Source organism: Balaenoptera acutorostrata, chromosome 3, assembly GCF_949987535.1.
Source record: "Balaenoptera acutorostrata chromosome 3, mBalAcu1.1, whole genome shotgun sequence".
In the NCBI taxonomy this organism is placed as follows: Eukaryota; Metazoa; Chordata; class Mammalia; order Artiodactyla; family Balaenopteridae; genus Balaenoptera; species Balaenoptera acutorostrata.
This window is the reverse complement of record NC_080066.1, coordinates 116,897,943-116,923,455: the sequence shown is the minus strand read 5'-3', so window position 1 is coordinate 116,923,455 and position 25,513 is coordinate 116,897,943. Positions and strand designations below refer to the sequence as shown.

The window sequence follows — 25,513 nt, the reverse complement described above, 5'->3', positions numbered from 1 at the left end:
TAGGTCCTTATTAACCACGTTCTGAGTCATTAGTTATGCAGCTTCTACACTAAAAACAAGCAAATAAAACCTTCACTGGAGCAACCTGGGGCTTCCCTCCAGGACATACAATGTAATATTGGAGTGAGAGAGGTAACAGGACAGTGATTCTGGATCTTCTAGAAACTGGCTGTATGATTTTGGCTAAGTCCCTTAACTTTTCTGGCTTCAGTTTTCTCACCTGAAAATGTGAGGGACGGGTTAAGTTTTCTGTACATCCTGTGAGACTGCACTATGGGGAAGTGGAAATCTTTATCTCAGATACTGTAAAGTCATACTTCTTAAATTTAAAAAAATTTGATAAACCATAATGGAAAAGAATATTAAAAAACAATGTACATATATGTATAACTGACTCACTTTGCTGCACAGCAGTAATTAACACAACATTGTAAATCAACTATACTTCAATTTAAAAATTAAAAAAAAAACATATTCTAAGTGTAAGCCTCAGGATAAATATGGTTTTATCTTCCTAGATGTATTTATTAGGATTCGTTATGATTGCAAGTAATAGAAATCCAAATGGATCTTTTTTAGATAGGAGGATGGATTTATTATAAAGGCATAGAAGGCTCTTGCAAACCAAAGGACGGGAATTCAGCTGCACATAAGGAGCCAGGAATGTCCAAAGGACTCTCCCTCTCCTGTGTCTCCTGCTTTTTGTACATCTACTTCATACCACCTTTTCTCTGTAGACCAGGTTCTTCTGCTACCCTTGACTACACAGTGGAAAACAGGACACTCTGGAAAGCTCTTGAATTCACAAGGTATAGGCACATGAAGAGAGACAGCTCCCAGTCCAAATGCCATTTTTTCAGGAAAAGGCTCTAATTCCCTCATTAGGCTAGAGGCCCACCCCTGGACTAATCAACTGCCATCTAGGTTTGGGACCTCTTAGACTGAACATAACAGCTTTCACCACAATCCTGAGCGGGGGGAGGAGGGAAATTTCTAGACAGGGGATATAAGCAGAAAATTGAAAAGATGCTCACATACTAAAATACTACTTTACACAATAGAATTTTTATTTTGAAATAATTATAGATTCACGGGAAGTTGAAAAATCAGTACAGAGAGTTTCCACCCAGTTTCCCCCAATGGTAGCATCTTACATAACTGTAGTATAATATCAAAACCAGGAAACTGATTGCACATTGGTGCAATCCACAGACTTCACCACTCAGACTCAGATGTCACCACTTCTACATGCATTCATTTGTATGTGTGTATAAAAAATCTACGAGACTTTATCACATCTTTGTAGATTTGTATAACTACAACCATAATCAAGATACAGAACTATTCCCTCACCACAGAGATCCTGTGCATAAAAGCACAGTTCAATGAATTTTCATGAAGTAAATGGACCCATGTAATCCAATTCAAGAAAAAAAATCACCATCACCTCAGAAGACCTCATTATACTCCTTTTGAGTTACTACCATCCCTTAAGAGTGAATCACATATCATGTACTCTTTCGTATCTGGCTTTTTTTGCTGAACATTATGTTCGTGGCGTTCATCTATGTTTTGTGTTACTATAGTTCACTCATTCTTCCATGAAGCTACATTTTTTTTTACAATTTTCTTAGGATATATGATGTACAACAAACTGTACATTTTAAGTGTATAATTTGATGAGTTTTGACATATGTACACACCTGTGGCAATACCACAATCAAGATAATGAACATAACGTATTCTGGCAAAATAGTCCATGAATTTTTAAAGCTAAAAATGGGACTTGAAAAAGATGAACATCTTAGGGCTACCCTGGTTTCCAGATCTTTTGTGGAAAGTTGAGATAGTAATATTTACTTTTCTCTATTGTTAGGAGGACTTTAATAAGAAAGATTTTTATTACATACATTCTATCAAAAAACAAATCTAGCTTCACAAGACCATAAAGCTAAATAATTATTCTAAACCGCCTCCTAGAGTGGTTCTGTGAAGTAATGTTATCTATGACTGCCAGAGACAAATGAGAAATTCCGACGTGAGAGCAAAACCAAAATTTACACACAAACACACACACACCCATGCACACATGTGTGAAAGAACTAACTGGACCAAATTTCTGGATTAACCAAAAGGTCAAAATCCCAAACTGTAGGTATAAAAATGCTGTTTAGAATGATATAGACCAAAGAGGATTTGTTAATTTTGTATACATATAAAATTTAAATAGCACTATTCTTTTCTTAAATGTGTACAATGTTTATGTAGCTGTTATAATGAATGGTTTTTCACATTCATTCACATATCCTCAAAACTTCTTGGTAACCTTACTTAACTGACTTGGCCCATTTTGTGGAGGGGATATAAAGAACTCAGACTAAAGTTTAAGAGCAAGTCAAATGGGTAAACATGGAACTTAGTTCTTCATTTCTCTTCATTGCTTAAGTCATGAAGAACTATCTCTTCAGCTTCAGACCACTTTTGTTCTCCAGAGACAATAAACACCAAACATCTGTAAAGAAGATGTACTAAATTAAGTAAGTGAAAATCTTTATACATCCTCTTTTGTTCTGTTCTCTTCATACAGATGATCTGAAAGGTAATGTTTTCATTTATACAAACGTTTACTGAACTCCTCCTGCCCCAGGTACTGGGGATATAAAGACAAATAGCACAAAGTTCTATGCTCAGAGAGTTTATGCTCTAATAAACACATCTACCTAGCATTATAAGAGAATAGTCTTTGCATTTTAATTAAAAACATGGTGCTATACATGCCAGAGGTTTTTAAAGTTTTTCCTTGCTGAAATATGAAATATGTTATAAAAACTAAGAAAAACAAGTTGAAAAATCTAAAAAAATGCAAAGACATCTCAATATCTAAAGAATTGAGGATTTTTTCTCTATATTTTTTTTTCATAAAAATATAATTATTAGAAATGTCTATGGCATCTCATTACACAAGTGTCTCTCTCTCTCTCTCTGTATGCAAGTTATTAATGCTGCCCTTAGCAGCTAGAGAGAAAGTTTGCTAACATAGACAAATTTTAATTAAACCAATAATTTGGATGGTACTACCAAGTTTTTAATCATTTAACAAATATCAGTTGGAAGTCTACCATGAGCAAGTTTTCCCAAGAGGAGAATAACCATTTCCAAAAATCTTTCTCATTTGACATTTAAAAGTCAGTTTTAAAATTAGTCTTTGTTCAATATCTATATATTTTATATTGTGGAAACAGACTAAATTTATAACCTCCACAAATGTTTAAGAGCACCAGTACCCAAACCAGGCATGTACCTAATTGCACCTATCCCACTAAAAGTCTTTCACCAGATTATTTATTAAAAATCATCAAAATTGTAGATTATGCTTCTGTTGCCGTATTTTCTTGATTAATGGTATGAGTATAAACTATTCACATGTAAAAACAAGGATTTTTTAGCCTGGAAAGTAATAAATTGTGATAAAAACCTATTCACTGTTGGTTGTGTTGGTTATATATTGGTAAGTCTCTTGCCAGTATGTACTTGATCAAAGATCTCTACGCTTCAGAACAAAAAGGTTCCTATTGCTCCTCTAGTCACCTCCTAACTTCTTTGTAGACTTGTAAGGAAGCTAAGTAAATACACAATTAAATTGAAAATAATGAAATTTATTTATTTTGTACTTAATCATCGATACAGCCTCCACATATACCATCTACCCCGTTCCTCTCACATGATGAAACTACTCTTTTGCGTTCCTTACTATTAGTCTCTGAGGAGTTGAACGTGCCTCACAACCCAGCCTGGACCAAGAGGGTTTCCAGATGAGGCCATTCCTGCTGTACATCATCACAATGATTCACAGTTGAGGAACTGTAAGGAAGAAGAGAGGGATCAAAAGACTGTAAAGTCAGAACAAGACAATTTTCAGCAAGGGAAGGAAAATATAGTCTGCATACTGTATTCTGGCAAACTTAATATTAGTACCAGGAAAAAGTCTAGAATGTATTTTCATAGGTGATTTGAGAGCACTTAAGGAGAAGACGTTGATCACTGGCAGCCAGCCTGAGTTTACCAAAAATTACTTAAGCTACACTAACTTTATTTCTTTTGCAGATAATATTGGTATATTGGTAGATTGGTAGTCAAGGAAAATGCTATATGAAGAGCATAAAACATTGAACTCCTTGTGGACAAGATGAAAAACTGTGGCTCAGATTATAACGCAGTTAGATCTTGTTTGAAGGACTTAGGCCCAAGAAAGCAGATAAATGTTCTCTTGGACGAGTCCTTCAGTTATGCTGCAAGGCTCTGTTACAGGCTCCATCACACTTAACTTTTTTATTAATGATTTGGATAGGAACTCACATGTAATTAAGTGTGTAGATCACATGTAGTTAAGGATTATTAATTTGTTCATTGACATTAAAGAGTTATTTGATAAACCTAATTGTAAAAGCCAGTATTTTAGTTAAAAATCAACTTTACAGTTATAGCTCAGGTAAACATGTCCTTCAGTAGTATTTGGAAAGACAGCAATTTAATAGACTACAATCATGGGCTTCGTTAATTAAAATTCAGTGCTTAGAACCAGAGGAATATTGGCCCTACCTATTCTTGCTTGATCAGGCCACACCACATTTTCAAATAAACATTGATAAAACAAAGTTTTCCACAGGAGTCCAACCAAGATAATAGAATTTGGAACTATATCCTATTAAGCTGCTGAAGAAATGGTTTTGTTTGGGGGAGAGGGGGTCAATATATCTTCAAGTATCTGAAGGAGAGTTATGTGGCAGATATTAAACTTAATATTTGTGACTTCAGAAGACAAAGCCTGGGTCAATGCACAAAATGTAGGCAAAGTTTAGCTCAATATAAGAACTTTCTAGCCATTAGGATGTGGGCTACTTTGGGGGGTGTGGTAGACTAATGGCCCTCAAAGATGTCCATATGTTAATCCCTGGAACCCCTGCATATGTTGCCATACATGGCAGAAGAGACTTTGCAGATATGATTAATTTAAGCAGATTATTCTGGATTTTCCAGATAAGCCTGGTGTAATCACAATGGTCCTTAAAAGATGAAAGAGGGAGGCAGAAAAATCAAAGAAGATGTGATGATGGAAGCAGAGGGCCAGAGACAAAGGAAGATGTGAAGATGCTATGTTTCTGGCTTTGAAGATGGAGGAAGGGGCCATGAGCCAAAGAATGCAGGCAGCCTCCAGACACGGGAAAAGGCAAGGAAGCAGGTTCTACCCTAGAGCCTCTGGAGGGAACTCAGCCCTGCCAACACTTTGATTTTGGCCCAGTGAAACTCATTTTGGACTTCTGACCTCCAGAACCGTAGGACTGTATTTTTGTGTTGTTTAAACCACTAAATTCATGGTAATTTGTTACAGTGACAAGAGGAAACTAATGCAGGGGGTAATGAGTTTCCATCATCACAGGTACAGCAGTAGAGCTGGATTTTTTTTGTTCTGGGGAGTTGAGATTTGTGAAAAGGACTGAACTAGAATGATCCATAAAGTCTTTTCCATCTGGATTGAGCTCTCTTTTTTCATTTTTTGAATATTTTCCCACGACTTAAACTATAACCTCTCCATGAGTAACACCCACATTCATAGCTCTAGTCCTAATTTCTCTTGATTTCTAACCCCACATATCTCATTTGCTGACATTTTCATTTGGATATCCTAAAATCCCTTTAAATCCAATATGCCTCCACAAAGAAAAGATGCAGGGATTGAGAGTTAGAATGCAGAGAGGTAAATGTGGTCTTTCCTTGAAGGAGGAACAATAAAGCTAACTTGTCTTCCATAAATGAAAAAAATTGAGCAGAATCCACGATGAAGAATTCTGATGGCAAAATTTCAAGTGCTTTTATGCAGCAAACTATACAGAGGCTTTTTAACCTCAAAGGGAATAAAGTTAAAGATTTTTTCCCCTTAAGTTATACTTCTTTAAAAATTATTAAAATATTATGTCCTTAACAGAAACAATAGACTAAATAATATCTGGACCTGATATGCATGCCTCTAGCCATCTCTCTCAAGGCTGAGCCTGGTGAAATGGTGATAGTTGATAAGCATGAGTTAAAACTGCGGCGAGCCATGTACTATAGTGGCTTAGAGCGTAGGCTCTGAGGTCTGCCTGAAATAGAGTCACAGCTCTAATATTTATTGGGTGAGTAACCTTGGACAAGCTGATTAACCTCCTTTGCCTCAGTTTCTTCTATAAAATGCAGATAAATAGATTACTTCATAGGATTGTTATAAAAATTACAAGCGATAATACAAATAAAGTGCTTAGAACACTGATGGCACATACCAAGTGCCCAATAAACATCAGATTTTTTAAAAAGGAAGACAACTGTGGAAAGCTGTTGACATCAACCCAAAGGGAGATTCTAGTTTCCAGGTGGCATTCGTTTGCATACAAGATTTAATACAAGGATACATTGGCTTTTTCCCATGGCAGCCTGACTCATCTTGGTCCCTAATTGCTGCCCTGGTAAGGCATCATTTTTGGTGTCCTAATTTCCTGGCTCATTTTGGTACTGACTTGATGTCAACATTCTCCCTGACATCCCAGTGACTAATGCTGAGCATACCACAACTCCTTTCTGGTTCCTACCCTACCTGCTCTACTTTGGTAACTTGACCCACCTGTTCTTCAGGGCTTTCAGGAATGCACCACTCCAGTAGCTCTCTACTGCCTTCACCTTTCATCCATTCTAATAGCTGCAACATTCCAGCTCTGGCTTCAACTCCAAAAGAACCTTTGATGGTGTTGGCAAGTTGTTATTAAAAAGAGTTGAGGACTTCCCTGGTGGTGCAGTGGTTAAGAATCCACCTGCCAATGCAGGGTACAGGGGTTCAATCCCTGGTCTGGGAAGATCCCACATGCCACGGAGCAACTAAGCCCATGCGCCACAACTACTGAGCCTGCGCTCTAGAGCCCATGAGCCACAAATACTGAGCCCGCGTGCCACAGCTACTGAAGCCCGCGCGCCTAGAGCCCATGCTCTGCAAAGAGAGAAGCCACCGCAATGAGAAGCCTGTGCACCGCAACGAACAAAGAGTAGCTCCCGCTCGTTGCAACTAGAGAAAGCCCATGCGCAGCAACAAAGACCCAACGCAGCCAAAAATAAATAAATAAATAAATTTATTTTTTAAAAAAGAATCCCTTTATTAAAAAAAAAAAGTTGAAATTGAGTGAGGAAAGGGCTTTGAATAGGTGTTTGTGTGTCTCTGTGTCTTATTGAATAAGATATCCAACATATGTCATTAGTAATTAAGTAGGTCATACGTTAGGACTATTATTTTTTAAAATAGATATGATAGAAAAAATTGGCTAGGTTATAGACTAATCTATATTCTCTTACCCAAACCAGAGAATATGCTAGCCAGTAAGCCCACACAACCATAAAACAGGCACCACCATCCACTTGGTGGCACCTGAATTGTAAATGTCATGGCTCACAGAAAATAATAAATTTTCATAAGGTTGGCCTTACCAAAATTAAAGTTATAGAACATGATGACAAAAAACCATTTTAAAGTGGTGTGCAGTGACCAATACAATGATGTAGAGAAAAGGAAAAGTGTCAATGTTGATTATAAAGATAAAAAATAGAAATAAGTGGTTCTGGGAATAAATGGCTACAGTGTAAGTTTCAACACAAATTTGTTGAAAATTTCATATTTATATAGCACTTTACAATATACTTTTTATATACTCTACCTCATTCAGTTCTTGTAACAGTATGATAACGTTGATGCTATTCTTATTCTTATTTTAAAGATGACGAAATTAAGGCAGGGAGAGGTTAAGTGATTTGCCCAAGTCCGCAATTTAAAAAGAGGCAGAACCGGGACTCAATTACATTTGCCCTGATTCCGAGTTCTTGACTTTTCCCGTTATTATCACGCTGCCTTACTCGTACATGAACTACATTTACATGTGTTGAAGAACTTAACTATCTAAATAATCTTTTAAAATCTCCATACTTAGGAATCTTCAAGAAGAGAATACGTTTTCTATGATTTTGTCTGTAAGCAGACTTTTTAGGCATAATCATCTTGAGGTTCTTTTCTGCTTTTTAATTTTTGATATCAGCCTACTTCTCACTAAAGTTTATGACTTATGATATCCACCCCACATGTACATACTAACGGAGGTAGCCCGAGCATCTGCTCTGAAAAGGTATCGTTCAATCAAAAGCAGTGCTGTGTAGGTGACCAGGGGTAGGTAATTGTCTCACTAGGTCATAACCGTCGGACCAGGCCGCGATTCATAACCTCGCAAGAGGCTGGATTTGTAAACGTGTTCAGGTCCGTTCTGCTTGCCGCCACCCGTATCCCCATCCCCGTAGCGACCCAGCGACCCAGCCTCCCTTGCTCAACCGCGACCTGCCCCACCTTCTGAAGCTCTGCTGGGGGGAAGAGCAGAGTTAAGCTTCTGTCGTCCCGAGTGTTTTGCTTTTGGCGGGAGACACTCCAAATGCTGTCCGCAGAAATCCTGTCCTGAAAGATACACGGTGGTCTGAAGACGTCTGCAGGTCTCTTGGGGCTCACAGCCACACTCCAGGGCCGGGTCCCACGCCGGAGGGCTCGCCCTGCGGGAGCTGGAACAGCACAGCCGCGCAAACCGCCACGGGGTCATTCGGGGTGGAGCGCTGGCCTCTGCAGCCGAGCGGCGGCTGCGGAGGAGCCGCGAGATGCGCGAGTGCCGCGGCTCAAGAGGAGCGGCCGGCTCCAAGGAGGGGAGGCAGGATGGGAAGGCCCGCGGAGGGGCGGCAGACCCCGGGGAGGATGCGAGGACCGCGACCAGGGTGACCCGGACGCGAGGGGTGAGCGCGGGCCCGGCGGGAGGGCGGCCGCGCAGCCCAGCCGGGGTGAGTGGTAAAATTCCTGGGTTAACGCTGGGCAGAAAACAAAACTGGTCTGCTGCAAACTACCAAGAAATGCCTTTATTCCACAAGAGCATCAGAGGACTCTTCTAGACTCTAATTATAAAAGTCCTTAATGGTAGCTGGGGTCTTAACACTACGTGTCTCCAAACCTATTGGTGAAGACAGCGCTCATCCCTAGAGTTGACTCCTCTTCCTAACAACCCCTGGCGGTATTTTTGTTTGTTTGTTTGTTTAAATTCAGCCCCTGGTCCACTTCTTTTTTCCACACACCTGATGTCTTTCTTTATAGGCCGCTAAGACGCTGTGGTGTAGAGTGTAGTCAACCTACGAAATACAATCAACAAAAAATGTCTTATGGAATTAAAATCTACTTCTTAAATTGCCCACAGTGTAGTCATCTTATTAACAATATGATGTTATATATAATAGGTTTGAAAGAGAATGTAGGATGTAGCTATTACAATCCTGTTTATAAATGAGAAAAATAAATGTTACTAAAAGGCCTGGTGATATCCAGATGCAAAAGAATAAAGTTGGGCTTTTAACTTACACCGTATACAAAAATTAATTCAAAATGGATCAAAGCCCTAAATATAAGAGCTAAAACTATAAAACTCTAAGAAGAAAATATAGGGGGAAATCTTTACGACATTGGATTTGGCAGGGTTGTCTTGGATGTGACAAGAGCAGAAGCAGCAGAAGGAAAAAAAATAGATAAATTGGACTTTATCAAAATTAAAACCTCTTGCACATCAAAGGACACTATCAAGAGAGTGAAAAGACAACCCACAGAATTAAAGCAAACATTTGCAAATCATATATCTGATAAGGAATTAATATCCCAAATATGTAAGAGCTCAATAACAACAACAACAAAAAACACAACCCAATTTAAAAATGGGCAAAGGACTTGTGTCGACATTTCTTTAAAGAAGATATATAACGGCCAATAATCACATGAAAGATGTTAGTCATTAGGGAAACACAAACCACGATTACAATAAGATACTACTTATACTACTTCACACCCATTGGGATGTCTATTATTATTATTATTATTATTATTTAAGAGATTCATTCTTTTTTTTTTTTAATTATTATTTATTTATTTATTTATGGCTGTGTTGGGTCTTAGTTTCTGTGCCAGGGCTTTCTCCAGTTGCAGCAAGCGGGGCCACTCTTCATCGTGGTGCGCGGGCCTCTCACTATCGCGGCCTCTCTTGTTGCCGAGCACAGGCTCCAGACGTGCAGGCTCAGTAACTGTGGCCCACGGGCCTAGTTGCTCCGCGGCATGTGGGATCTTCCCAGACCAGGGCTCGAACCCGTGTCCCCTGCATTGGCAGGCAGATTTTCAACCACTGTGCCACCAGGGAAGCCCTGGGATGTCTATTATTTTTAAAAGAAGGAAATAGATGTTGGTGAGGATGTGGAGAAATTGGAACTCTCATGCATTGCTGGTGGGAATGTAAAATGGTGCATACTGGAAAACAATATGGCAGTTCCTCAAAAAATTAAACAGAATTATCATAAGATCCAGCAATCCCAATTCTGGGTATATACCTAAAAGAATTGAAAACAGGAACTCAAACAGATACTTGTACATCAATTTTCACAGCAATATTATTCACAATAGCCAAAAGGTAGAAACAATCCAAATGCCCATCAACAGATGAATAAACAAATGTCATATATACATACAATGGAATATTATTCAGCCTTAAAAAGGAATGAAATTCTGATACATGGTACAACATGGATGAACCTTGAAAACATCATGCTAAGTGAAATAAGCCAGACATTTTTTCTTTTGTTTCAATTTGATTAACTGAACAATCCTCCCCATATTAAATAGCCACTTTTATCATATTCCAAATTCTTTTGTTTTAAAATATATTTCTCTAATTACTATTCAATTTAATTAATCTGTCTATTCATAAGCCATTGCCACAATGTGAAATTATTATTGCTTTATAATATATTTTAATATCTTTTTTTTTTCAGAATTGTCTTAGCTTATAAGATAGATTTGAGATGGTCCCTGTTAAGGAATAAATTTCATCTTGTTTATTTCAGCTTGTGAAAATATTTTTGAATCTTAATTCTGAGATACTGTTTTGCTCTCTCTCTCTTTGTATGACCATAATATTTGATAACCATGCCTATAGATCTTAATCCAATATAAAATTTTCAATAGAAAAGGGCTAGAACTAGAGGCCTATAGCATTGTCCTAGGCCTTATTACTCTAAGTATTGGCCTATGGACCAACCCCACTAATATTGTTTGGGAACTTATTATAAATTCTGAATCTCAGGCCCTAACCCAGACTTACTAATTCAAAATCTACATTTTAACAAGATTCCCCAAGTGATTTGTACACACGTTAAAGTTTGAGAGCAGTGTACAATAGAGATTTCCCTGTAGGATAGTAATTCACAACCTTCACTGCACATTAAATTCACCTGGGGGAGCTTTTAAAAAATACTGAAGGTTGGACTGGACCCCTAGAGATTGATTTAATTGGTCTAGGGTTGGGACCCTTGGCACTGGTATTTTTAAAAACCCCTAATTGCAGCCAGAGATGAGAAACAGTGCTCTAGAATTACAGCTTGCCATTGTTGGGGTCCTGGTTACTTAAAAACCAGGAAGGATGCCTTTATCATCTGATGCGGTGTCATTAGGAAAAAAAAACTGTGAGGGCTTCCCTGGTGGCGCGGTGGTTGAGAGTCTGCCTGCCAATGCGGGGGACACGGGTTCGGGCCCTGATTTGGGAGGATCCCACATGCCGCGGAGCAACTGGGCCCGTGAGCCACAAATACTGAGCCTGCGCGTCTGGAGCCTGTGCTCCGCAACAAGAGAGGCCGCGATAGTGAGAGGCCCGCGCACCGTGATGAAGAGTGGACCCCGCTTGCCGCAACTAGAGAAAGCCCTTGCACAGAAACGAAGACCCAACACAGCCAAAAATAAATAAATTAATTAATTAGTTAAAAAACAAAACAAAACAAAAAAAAACTGTGATCCAAAAGCATTATCCATGTAACTTGTATCCCCAGAACTTAGTTGTCATGCCTACCTGGCTTGGCTTTTCCCCTCACCATTTCTTTGGTTTCCTTGATAAATGACTCTTGCTTCCGGATAACCACCTCTTCATCTTTCTGTTCTGACACCCAGTAAAGGTTTCTGACTTGTCTGCCATTTCTAATAAGCAGCCATAGATTGATTCCTGCCTGTGTTTCTGTACTACTGCCTTAAATATTCCTGTTCATGAACCTGATATAATTTGATCCCTGCCTACTAGTTCCAGGTTTGATTCGAGAGATTTTATTTCCTTGTACAGTTAAAATTCCATACTCATGAATGGCTCTCATAGTGGTCAGCTCCTCTTACTGTTCACCCATGGTGATTAGCAAAGGCCGGCTATAGAATTCCTCTGATATACCAACCCAGTAACTTTAGCAAAAGAGGAAAGGGGATTCATTTTTGAATTACATTCTGAGAGAATACATTTTAGCTTCTAATAATCACTATGTACTTCCATGTTGCAGGCTATCAGAATCAAGCTTTACGTTGTGTAATTATTGAAATACATACTATTGAAAATTTGAAAAGTGACCAGTCTACAGTTTTCCAGAAACCTGCTCACCCCTATCCCTTATTAATACACTATTTCTCAGAGATTACTAACACTGACACTGAAATCAACGGCCAAATTTTTCCAGCATCTAAATGTGTAATTCTCAGGAGTCCTGGAGTCTTGAACTCTGTTGGAATGGCTAATTCTTATTATTTCTTCACATATTGTGAACTTCTAGTCTGCCTTTAGGTTTGTTCACTTAACATACATGAATGAAGCACCAGTGTGCTGAACTTGGACAAACTTGAATAATCAAGGAGTTTACTCTCCATCTGGAGGTGGCAATATGTATGTCCCCCACCAATACACACTCTTGTGTGAATGCAGTAGATTGAATGGGGTAGATGAAATTCTGTGTGTAGCTGGCCTTAAAGTTCTGAATTTCTGATACTGATATTATGGATTTGCAGATTTTTAAAGCTTGTCCTAGGGGTGTGGATAATGCTCCGAGTTTTATCTTGAAGGGGCTGGAGACCCGTTTCCAAGTAGTATTTTGATTTTTTTCCAGCTTGAAAATATTTCTTTTTGCTTAGAAGATGGAAGCAATATAGTAATCAAGTAGCTCAACTCTCTTTTTTTCAGCTACTAAAATCATATCATTTCCCTCAAGCAGTAGGCCTATTTCTTCTTTGAAGTGTTTCTTCCCACAAGCTCCTGAAGAGAATCTGCAGGTGAAAGATAAAGAAAGAATATTTATTATCAAGACAGAAATTTAACATCTTCAGTATCTTGGGCATACAGCTAGAATGCTAAAGGCAGACTTGGCTCAACAAGTATTTATCAACAAGTCAGTCGTAACATATTTTATGATCTGCCTCAAAATCTGCCTTTTCCAACTTCAGTATAGTGGTAGGGGAGAGAGTTAATGATGATGCCTGAATAGCTAATATTTACTCCATGCCAGGTGCCTATTTTATTTGATCCTCAGAACGACCCTCTGAGGAAGGCACTAACTTCCATTATTGATCAGGAAATAGGCACAGGATCAGGAAGTAAACACTGACACACATTGTTTAGTCACAGCTATTAAAGTGCCAGAGTTAGAATTCAAACCCCAGCCTGCCAGACTTCAGGGCATAATTGAGGAACCACCATACAAACTGCTCTCTTTTTTTTTTTTTTCAAACTGCTCTCTTATATGCTGTTGTTCTTTGCTACACTAGTGGGTAAAGCCTACCTTCCTGCCTGCCTTCAAGTTGTCAGGGGGATATCGAAGACTCAGATTTGAAATGATGCTTGGAAGCTGCTGACTAAGCAATTTCATCTCTTGTTAATTCCATCCTTATTGTGTGTCTGTGGTGGTGGTTTTTGGTTTTTTGTTTTGCTTTGTTTTAATAAAACACTTTGATTTCCTTCAGGGAAATATGAAAAAAAGAAGGGTGGGGGGATGGTCCTTTTCTAGGTCCTCTGCTCTATTCTTTGAGGAGAGCTTCATGGGCTCAATAGTGCCCAGAGGGCCTATTGAATATAGGCTTTCTCTTCTGTCTTTGACATCCCTGCACATGTCTGAAACAGACAAAAATATGGACATATACCCTCCCCCAAATACTTTATCTATATTATGTTTTCAGATTTTGAACTCAACACCTGATTATAGCCCATATATCATAATTGTGTACAAAGAATAACTGAGAAACAGTAAGAATATGTTTTTCTGCAATAACTTAAAGGTTGAGTAATCTCATCTTTTCTAATAAAAGAGATTAAAAACACATGTATATCTTTACTTCACTGTAACTGACAGTAAATCACCTTACCACTTCAGTATTGGCTCAGCTACTGATTATGGGCAACTTTAATAGAATGCTGAGATTATACTACTGTTTTCCTGTAAGTTACTGGTTTTTAACTGCCAGAAGGAAAAAAAACAGTAGAATAAATATAATACATTCACAGCAATATGAAATTCAGCCTATAACTTTCCAACACCAAAAAAAGGTAATTATTTAAGTATTTCTTAGCTGTTTAGAACTTTTGTTATCTGTAACTGCATTTAGTATTTACAGTTTGACTATTTTGAATACTGCTTGGAATCAACTGTCTAAATACTCCAGCTTATTTGAAAAATTGTGAACTAGGTGAAGTTTTTCTCCATGAATCCTTTATCTCCTTTTCTGTGGCATCTTTCTGCATTCTCCATTCTTCCAGGGACTGCTCCCCAAACTGCCTACTGTCTCCACTGCAGATTCACTAGCCTGGCAGCTGTCCCTTTCTTTCCCTTTCCGCACTGAGCTCCTGTTTCCTGCAAGTCTTACTCGGGTTGGTAACGGATAAACTGATTCAAACTAACACGTCAGTTGCTGACAGCTGCCTTGGGAATCTAGGGAAGAGGTTTGAGAAAGGCCTCTCTCTATGGCTTTCAAATCCCACCTGGGAAACAGATTAATTAGCTTATCTCCAAGAGTGGTCTTGTTCCTAACCAAATTAATTGACAAGTACTTACATTTGGAAAGGATGTATTGTTTAAATATAAAATAGTTCTTTATCATGGGGCTATTGCTTAGCTTTCGTTGTGTCTTCCGTGTGGGAATTTTTTTTTTTTAACATCCAGATTTGAAGTAAGAATTAGGAAACTGATGCCAAAATCACATAGCAGAAACTCATCTTTTTCCTGGCCTTGTTACTATTAGATATCCTATATGCATTCTTATATTAATCTTTTATAAAATAGGAATAAAATGTGGTCATATTCATAGGAATGTAATGGCAATTAATGATTATTCATTACATTATAAATATAAAATAAATAATAATTATGAGATTAAAATCATAATCTTGTGGCTTTCTACAATACTACCATTTATAAAAGTACACAGGTTTAAATATAGCATTATAAATTTCTAATTTAAAACATGTATAATATGTTAATTCATATCAATATTAAATCAGGGTGGATAAAACTTTGGAAGTGTTAGACACTCAAAATGAATTTGCTATAGAATTTAACTTTTGTGTGTGTGAAATTTTTCCCTACTTAGCAAGTCAGTAAAATAAGAAAACGATTGGCACTTTACATTAGCGCTAATTATAGGTTTTAAATCAATACTGCTGATTGATATAAACTGAGTTATAATTTTAAATTTCATACACAGTGTATGTATCAGTTGTAGACCTCATGAATCTGGTTTTAAACTATAGTACCTAATTTGGGTTTCTCCCTGAGGGAGAAATTGGGGAAAAAATTGACATAGCTTTGAAAGCAGAGTTGTTTTCAGTAATTATGTTGGAGGGTTCTTGTATATGTTTACCATCATCCAGATAGTTCAATTAACTTTCAATACTTTTGTAGACAATTTGAATCATACATATTTCTTTCAGTTAAATAAAAATTTTTTTGTATTTTCCCATGAGCATGATTAAATATTGTGCATCATTTTAACATTATATTTACTCATTTATTTTGCTCGTATGAATGCTGAATCATAACTTTATGACTAATCAGTAATATAGACTTAAATGTGAAGACAGTGATGTTGCTTTTTCATTATTGCATCAAATTGTAAAAATTAAAGTGGATCTATATTTCAGAACTGAATAAATCAGAGATAAAACTCAGAGGTAATTTATGAACTCTGCTTATTCTTTCTGATCCACTTTAAGTAGATTTTTCTGTTCACCTGTGAATTCTTCAAACATTTGCTGTACAATAATCATTCAGTTATTTAACATGGATTTATTAGGTATCTTTTATAGGCATAGCACTCGGCTAAATGATATTTGAGTATAATGATCCTATTTTCTAAACCAAAAAAATAGGACACATGCTCTGGCAAATATATCTTTGGTGACTGTGCTTCTGAATCATAGAAATGAGGACTATCCTGGACAATCTAAAACACAATGTTGCCAAATACAAGTTACTTGAAAAAAAAAAAGACACCATATAAGGCAATAATAAAAAGTGATTTATTGACTATCTATTATATGTCAGGCAATTTATATACAGTGTAGTAGTATACCTAACTGTTACAGCAACCCTGCATGATAGGTGCTATTATTTGCATTTCATACTCGTAGAAGCTGAGGTTTGGGGGTGGGAGTGAGGTGGTTATGTAATTTGTCTAAGATCAAATGGCTGGTCAGTGCCACAGCTGAGTCTCAAAGTCAGAGCTGGTCTAACATAGCCTATGATGTCCTAGTACCTCTTAGTATACTGATATTCGTGGTTAAGAAATGATGGGGAAAGGAATCAGGAGTCAGACAGATCTGGGTTGACTATTGGCTATACGGCCTCTACCACTTAGTACCTGTTTGACTGAGCAAGTCAACTTAACTTCTCTGAGCCTTAATTTTCTCATGAGTAAAATGGGTTTAATAATACCTATATCGAGGGTATTATGAAGATTAAACGAGATAATACATATATAGCACTTAACACAATGCCTGCACATAGTAAGCATTCAATAAACGTCATGTTATTTTTATTATTATTTCATAGTAACAGCTCAAAGGAGAGAGTGACATTGATATGTGCTAGTAAAAATGTTATTGCTGGTGACAATTTTTATAACATAATTCTTCTGATCTCATGTAATTCTGTATTATCAGATTTAATAATTAATAAAATTATTTCTGGAAAGTGATTTCATTTTTTAGGATTCTGCTTTTCAAAATCTTTATTTATTACTTTAGTGCGGTGGTAAATCTAGATGAAACATTAATAGAATAGAATTAACAAGTATTTATTGAGCATCTATGTGCCAGACACTGTTTAGGAGCTGGGACTCTAATGGTGAACAAATGGTGCCCTCATGGAGTATACAGTCTAGTGGGAGAAGCAGAAGGATCAAATAATCACTCAAATAAATATAAAGCTGTCCTTGTGGTAAGGGCTATGAAGAGACGCACATGGTGCTCTGAGAAATTATAGAAAACAGATTTAATTTAGTTAAGGAAGTCATGCTAGGCTTCCATGAGGAAGAGACAGATGAGCTCTGAAGGATGAGTTCAAGTAACTAGCAAAAAACAGTGGGAAAAATATTCCCAGCAGAGAAAGCAGCACCAGGAAAGATCAGGAGTACCAGGGAATGAAAGAAGGTGAGTTTGGCAAAGAAGGGCGCCTGAGCAGTGATTGGAATAGGAACCTGGAGTAGGTGAGGGACCAGGATGACCAGGATCTCGAAGGCTGCGCTAAGGAGTGTGGGCTTTAAGGACGATGGGAAGACACTGAAGGCTGTAGAGTTGAAAGTGACATGATTAGGTCTTATTTAAAAAAAAAAAAAATCTGTAGCATGGAGAGCTGCTAGAGAGAAGGAAGAATAACTACAGGTAGAGTAAGAGGGCATGGAACTATTTCAGGCCAGAGATGATTGGTTTGCGTTTAGATGGTGATCATGGTGATAAGTAGGAAAGTTAAATTTGATTTGAGTGATATTTAAAAGAAAAGTATTTTTATGGATTGGATCATGGGAATTGAGGGACAATGAAGTGGTTTTACTATGAAATATTGGCATGCTTTAGAGATAAAGTAATTTGGGAGCTAATTGTGTTAACAACCACCTCAGCAATAAATCAAAACAAAAACCATCCTAAAATGTAGCTGAACATTAAGTTCTGTTAACAAAGATAAAATATTTTACCCAGAAGTCATTGACTATAAAAAGCATTAGTAAAAATCTAAATTATTTCTATTTTTGGTGGTAGCTGTGATGTGGCACGTTTACATGTCTTCTTACAAAATTTGAAATGGTATTTTAGATGTACTTTCAAATTTGTGCATGTAGATTGTGGTTGCCCTGTTGCTAATGATGCATTAGTCTTGATTGTCTTTTATCCCAGCATGGTAGAAGCCTTTGCAGATATTAAGATTCACAACCCCTCTGACAAACAGTTAAGAGGTAATTAAATTCTGTGCTCTACGCACTTGATATATGAATCAGTTCCTGGTTAATAAGCTCTCTTACATATTTAAAGTAAAATTAAAAAATTTAAATAACAATAACGGCACAAGCCACAGAGAAATACAAAGGAGTTTAAAATAACCATGAATACTCCTAAATTCAAAAATAGAGCTCCTTTAGAAATATGTGAAACCTTATGCTTGCACTAGTTCAAGGTGGACCTAAGATATTGAAAATTAATTCATTCTTCCAGAAATATTTGTAGAGGCCCACTGTGCATCAGACATGTGCTGGAGGGGGTAATACAAGGATGCATAAGATATAGCAGCACTGGCCCCTCTCCTTGAGGAGCTAGCTGTCTAATGATGGAAACTATCAAGGAGGCAAATAATTATATTGGGTTGGCCAAAAAGTTCGTTCGGGTTTTTCCATACGCTCTTACAGTGAAAAGTGCTATCTATAACAGGGGTATTTACAAAAGTTCTATTCTACTAACGCACAAGGACAATGTCATGCGAAAAGACAAAATACCTTCCTATAATTAATAACAATCACTCCAAAGACTGTTAATAACACCAATTTCTCTAAAGCACAAAGCTACATTTTTGTACTATGGAATAATGAGGGACCTCACAAAATCTATGAATCAGCGAGTTCTGTGACAAGCATCTGATTTAAACCTCTTATTTGATGGATTTGTTAACCCACCTCCAGAAGTTTGGTGAATAGAGTTAACGGAAGAGACTAAATCTCTTGGCTTCCATTGGTGTTCTTTCCATCCCACCTTTAACATGTATTTATTCCAACCTTGTTCATAATTCAAGAAAGGAAAAACTATTTCAAATTCTCTATAAATTCGTACAATGGAGATGCAAAAATACAGTCCAGATTCTTCATAGCATTCATTCATTTGTATTCCTTCCTTCAGGATCCATTAAGTAAGGGACTACAGTATGTCAGGTCTTGTTTTAGAGGAGGAAGGCACGGTCCCTGCCCACCCCTATCCCAGGATGACTGGCATATAAACAAATGGATACAATGTGTCATAGGAGGTCTGTAGGGGAGTAAGGGCAACAGGAGTATTATGGATGTTTGGGGGTGGAGGTACAGCAAGTGCTTCCTTGAGAAGATAGTGCTTAGTCTAATACATTTTCTTAATCTGTACTTGCCAAACAAGGGCTTGGGCTATGGAAGTATATCTGACTTGTACAAAATTTAGACGCAATAGTAGTTTTTATTCAGGCCAATTAAAGTTATGTAAGAACTTTCCTAGGTCCTGATTATTTTGGAAATTTTAGCCCTACTTATTGCAATTTATGTTTTCTCTGACTGTTGAGACATACTAATGAGCTTTTGTTCTTGAACAGACTGGTTGCAACAGCTTTGGAATGTGTTTGTAAAATTAAAAGGCAAACAAAAACACTACAGTTCAAAATTTGCTTTTTATTAGACCTGCTACTTTGTTTCAAGCTTTAAACTGTACACAGATAATGCAAAAAACAGATAAGTGCAAGTTGCAGAGAACCTTCTGTGCTGATTGCCTCTTGGGAATCTTAACATTTGAATATACTTCCCAAGGTCCAAGCATACAGTAGGAGTAGACTCCAGAAGATACAGGAACCTACATAGTTGAGAAACCCCATTATTATGAAGAACAGAGTTACAGCAAAATTACAGCAAAATTTTAGGCTGTCCTTGAGGACATGCATGGAAAGTTATGCTACTAATAGATGATTTGTAAGCCTGAAACCATTCAAAAGACAGAGAAGCAATATTCAGGCTAAAACAAAACCTCCTACTTTGTTAGAATAGAGAGAATATGCTTTTTGTTGGGAAGCTAAATCCTGGGAGAGTCGGAGACTAAATAAATACTCCACAGAGAGCAAGTCCCAAAGAATCTTACTTTTAAAGTGAGTAGCATTGAGCTACCATGTGACCCAAGGACCTTCCTAGAAAAGTAAAGTTTTGCTGTTGCTGTAGCATAGAGGCGTCAGAGCAGGTGTTCTTAGTGAGTTAGATCAGAGGGCCTACAGGAACTCTGAGGAAGAACAGAAACAGCATAGGAATAGAGGTGAAATGTGTGAGTGCAGCTGTAACTTTGAGGGGAGGACACTAGGACAATTTCTAGAAAGGGCTGGGCCCAGATCGTGTTGAACTGGGTGCCTGCCCAACATTTTTTTTTTTTTTTTTTGCCCAGCATTTTTTAAAAGGTAAAATCAAGTTAAAATGAACATGAAACCCTAGAAGTAGAAAAGAGATCTTCAGGTTGCAGAGATAAGACATGAGTAGTTCCTCTCTTGGTGGGAGGGCAAATAAAAACATTGACCACTTTGATTTTGTTGCTATGTAGAAAGGGTGGTCTATCTATCTCAGCGTGTTTGTTTTCAAGTCCCATTTTTCTCTGGAAAAAACATCCTAGGTGAGTCCAGTAAGGGTCTGGTATACCACAGACTCTAGCAGTTCATTTTCTTAGCTTCCACTTGTGGGCTGTGTAACATCTTAAACTTTTTATTTTGAAATTATGGTAGAGTCACAGGAAGTTGTTTAAAAAAATGCCAGAGAGATTCCATGTACCTTCATCCTCAGTTCCCTTATATTTTCCAAATGTTACTGCTACTATATAGGAAAATTTTCTTGTAACCAAATATCTTTCTGAACCTCTCTTGTTAGTAGTAATAGTCTTTTAGTTGACTCTTCGTTTTCTGGACAATTAGATCATCTACACATAGTGATAAATTTCTCTCTCTTTTTTTAAGACTTATACCTCTTATTTATTTTTCTTGTCTTATTTATTAGCTAGCTTCCTGAACAGATATGAAGAATAACAACAATAGTGGGGATTTTTTATTGTTCTTGATTTTGGTGGAAATGTAACTAAAGTTTTAATGTTAAGTTTGAAATTTGTTGTATAAAGCATAAGCCTTATTGTGTCTTCATTTACACTTTTGTTTGTTTACAAACCAGGAACAGACATTGAATTTGATCAAGTTCTCTTTTGTTCTCTCTCAAAGCACTCTTGGATTTTTACTCTTTTGATCCATTAATGTGTTGAAATTAATTTATTGATCTCCTAATGTTGAACAATCTATTCTTTCTCACAATAAGCCCTCATGGTTAGTGTGTGTTATTCTGTTAATATACTACTGAATTTGGTTGCAAATATTTTATTTGGGATTTTTTTGCATCAGTTTTCATAAATGGTGTTAATCTGTGGTTTTCTTTGTGTGTGTGTGCTATGTGCCTCAGAGTTTGTTCTCAGGTTATGCTAACTTTATAAAATGAATAATAATAAAGCTTTCCATAGCATTCTATTTTCTATAATAGATCAGATATTATTGATTATAATGTATGTATGCCTCAAAGTTTTGATTGAATTTGCATAGAAACATTTATGAGCCTGGAATCTACCTCTACGCTTTATAGATGAGGAAACTTCATTTCCCAAGGCTTTAGGTGCCAAATGGAAATTTAAAACCCCAGTCTTACCAAGGCATTTGGTTTCTGCAACAGCCTATTGCTTCTCCAGCATAATTAATTAGCCTTAACTATTATAGGGACATCTGGCAAATAAGGGATTCTTCTCATCTGATCGAGCAGAATTTACCAAAATCTTCAATAATCTGACGTGGAGGGGAAATGAAACTTCTGTATTTGTGAATTTCCCATATATGATCACCCAGTGGTTAGCTGTCCCTCCCATCCCAGCCTCCACCGCAGCTTCACTTTTAGCCTATGGGGGAGGACCAGTCAGGCTTATACGCTCTCTTGAAAATATTCTTTCTGGTTATGAGACTCTCTGCTGCTACCGAAAGCCACTAGAAACTGGTTGAAGTCCATTCTTTAAGCTAATGCCTTCTCTCTCCTCAGGCCTACAAGGGGATATGACAAGAGTAGTAGTATCTCTATGGCTGCAGCCTCCTTGAACTTTTAGACTCCACAAAACTTACAAATGAAGCTTTGAAACATAGTTAAATTTCTCTAAAGCCTGTTGAGAAAAAAGTATTTTCTCTATATTTGCTGGCCTCAAGATCAGTCAATGGAAACAATGACTCTCCTTTGTTGTACAGAGCAACTTTTGGTCTTTTCTTGCCTTGCTCAGAGAGACCAGTAGCAAAATTAAAGCACTTTAATGGCTGTTTCTTGTCCCTGTTCCATCTAACAAAATTTATTGTTTATTACCACCTAATATAAAAATCTTTTAAAATGTAAAAAGGATATTCCAAAGAAAAATCTAAATGGCCAATAAACATATAAAAAGATAACCTCATTAGCAATCAGGAAAATGCAAATTTAAGCTACAGTGAGGTATTACCACATACTCACCAGAATGGCTAAAAAGAGAGCCAATACTAAGTATTAGTGAGGATATGCAGTTACTAGAACTTATATAATGCTGCTGGTGAGAGTGCCGATTTGTATGACCACTTTGGGAGAGTTTGACTATCTATTAAAGCTAAAAATATGCATATCCTATGACCCAACAATTTCACTCTTGTCTATACATTCACGTGTCCAAGAGACATGCACAAGAATATTCATAGGCAAAAACTGCAAACTAATATTCATCAACAGAAGAATGGATAAATTATGGTGAATGCATATGCTAGAATGCCACATAGTAATGAAAATGAATAAACTACAGCTATGTGTAACAACATAGATGAATCTCATAAACATTAGAGTACAGGCTATATTCTCTTTCTTTACCTGGGTAGTGTTTGTGTGTGTGTGTAATAATTCATTGAGCTGTGTATTTATTTTGTGCGCTGTTCCATGTAATTCACAATAGAAAGAATTTTTTAAAAAAGTGTGTGTGTATATATAGTATATATACATATATATAGTATATATAGTATATACACGCTCAGACTCTTGAATAGTATGTTAAATATAATTTTATCTTTTCTTAATGATTTAGAGGCACTAAATTGTTGGTATTACTGGGCTAGAATACACTTGATTTATGTGGAACTTTTTGTCCTACCATTAAATGACTCCAAATCCATGCTTCTTAAGTTCTTGTATCTGGTTCTGAGTGTGCACCTTGAGTCAGAAGCAGTCTGAGTCACCTTCTGAGTGGTAGAAATGAAATTTGACTTTTATACTAGCTTGTAGTTATCTCTACTTTCCAATGAAATACATGATACAATAAATATGAATTTGTATCTTCTTGTTTGTATTAGAAAGCTCTTAAAAATGTGAAAGGACAGGGAGATCAGCTCGGTGCTTTGTGACCACCTAGAGGGGTGGGATAAGGAGGGTGGGAGGGAGACGCAAGAGGAAAGAGATATGGGGATATATGTATACGTATAGCTGATTCACTTTGTTATAAAGTGGAAACTAACATACCATTGTAAAGCAATTATACTCCAATAAAGATGTTTAAAAAAATGTGAAAGGAAAAATTCCTCTAGTTGATTTCAAGAAAAAAATTCGCCAATTTTCTGACTTATTCAACATCTTACTGCGATGACAGTATTCACAGGAGATGGTCCTGTTCCTTTCTTAAAGATACTCTTATGGATGTAGAAATACAATTCTTTTAAAGCCAGGATAAGGTGACTTCTCATCAATCACGGAAGGACTTTTCAGGAGTGGTCAGAATGGCATGAGGACTGTAAACAACCTTTCGAAGGAAAATGAGGTAGCAGACGGTTAGAAGAGTGCTGTGGAATATGGGGTATGGTGTGGAGCGAGAAAAAGGAATGGAAATAGGGACAAGTAGAGTCATTTTTCAAGACGAGACCCGTGTATTTAATGTAGTTGGATGGGTCCAGTGGAAGAGACAATAATTAAGCCAGGTTTCAAAGGCGACTTGCGATGAAGGTGATAAAATCAACAACTTCGGTGGAAGGGTTAATCTTGGGAAAGTAAATTCGTCTTTATCTGTGTAGATGGGCGGCAGGGGAGAAGACAGAGGAGTTGTCAGCTAACAAATGTAGACACCAAGAATGCAGGGATCTTCTGTCTTCTTCCCTGATGTAGCCCAAGTCTCCAGAACAGTATCTAACATATAAAAGGCACTCAGAAGTATTTGTTGAATATATAGACTTTGATGGCTAATCAATCTGAATTCGAATCCCAGCTCTTCCACTTGCACAGTGTGGGGTCTTGGACAATTTCTTTACCCTGATATACCTCAGCTTTATTATCTCTAAGACAAGAATAATAATATAGAATGTAGTTCTCCGATACATATTTGTAACATAGACTTTTAATCTGAGCCATTATGACTTTATTTTTTTTGAATTTTTGAATTTTATTTTATTTATTTTTTATACAGCAGGTTCTTATTAGTTATCTATTTTATACATATTAGTGTATATATGCATTATGACTTTCTTATATTATACTTAAATATTAAGCTCAGTGAGTGCTTGGCAAAGTGCTTTATACCTAGCAGTTGCTCTCTAAATGATTTTTAATTGAATTTTTATACTTAATTATAAGGAATAAACTTGCTTTATTATAGATCATAATATCTTTAGATATTTTTCAGAAGTTTTCTAGCTGCGGGGCCTTAATTTTGTTGAGATAACATAAAATACATATTTTATTGTTGTAAAATTATAAAAATAACTTTTTCTAAAAGACGGTTATACAAATTAATTAGCTTTTACATAGCTCATTCTTTAGCTCTTAAATCCCAAATACTTAGCAATAAATTCTGGCATTTTCTCTAACTTCATCAACAATTAGGAAGGCAGCTATAGTGGACCAGGGTGAAAAGGTAGCTTTTTATGATAGAAGGAGAAACGTAGGTGTATGTGTAGCATACAGAGGGGAAGGCACTGTCAACTTTCCTGCTAGAAAGTTCTAAAACATAAATAACTTCTATGAAGTAAGATTAATTGTATCTAAATTAATAGTGGAAAAAAATTAGTGTTCTCGAGGTGCCTACTAGGTTTAAAACTTGACTGCCCACTTCTTATGCTAACTTCTACATTTGTTGCCATAAGGATTACCCAAGACTCTTGCTTACAGCCTTAAATGAGTATAATTGCTATTGTTATAGACATCAGAAAAATCCTGACTTATGACTAAGAGATAACCATCACATGACAACTCTAAGCGCATTTACAATTTTAACTCCTTCGAAACAGATAAAGGCAAAGTAGTATTATATTACTTATTGTT

The 25,513-nt window shown here is 36.9% G+C and overlaps 1 protein-coding gene across 1 annotated transcript; it reads right to left on the bottom strand.

Moving 5' to 3' along the window:
- Positions 1-3,693: 3,693 nt before the first annotated feature.
- LOC130707567 (uncharacterized) lies at positions 3,694-13,800 on the bottom strand. The gene is made up of 4 exons (XM_057542694.1): positions 13,714-13,800; positions 9,175-9,228; positions 8,411-8,945; positions 3,694-3,861 (listed from the first exon to the last, which is right to left on the bottom strand). Exons 1-4 carry the CDS (start codon positions 13,798-13,800, stop codon positions 3,848-3,850), a joined length of 690 nt encoding a protein of 229 aa, XP_057398677.1. The 3' UTR covers positions 3,694-3,847.
- Positions 13,801-25,513: the final 11,713 nt, after the last annotated feature.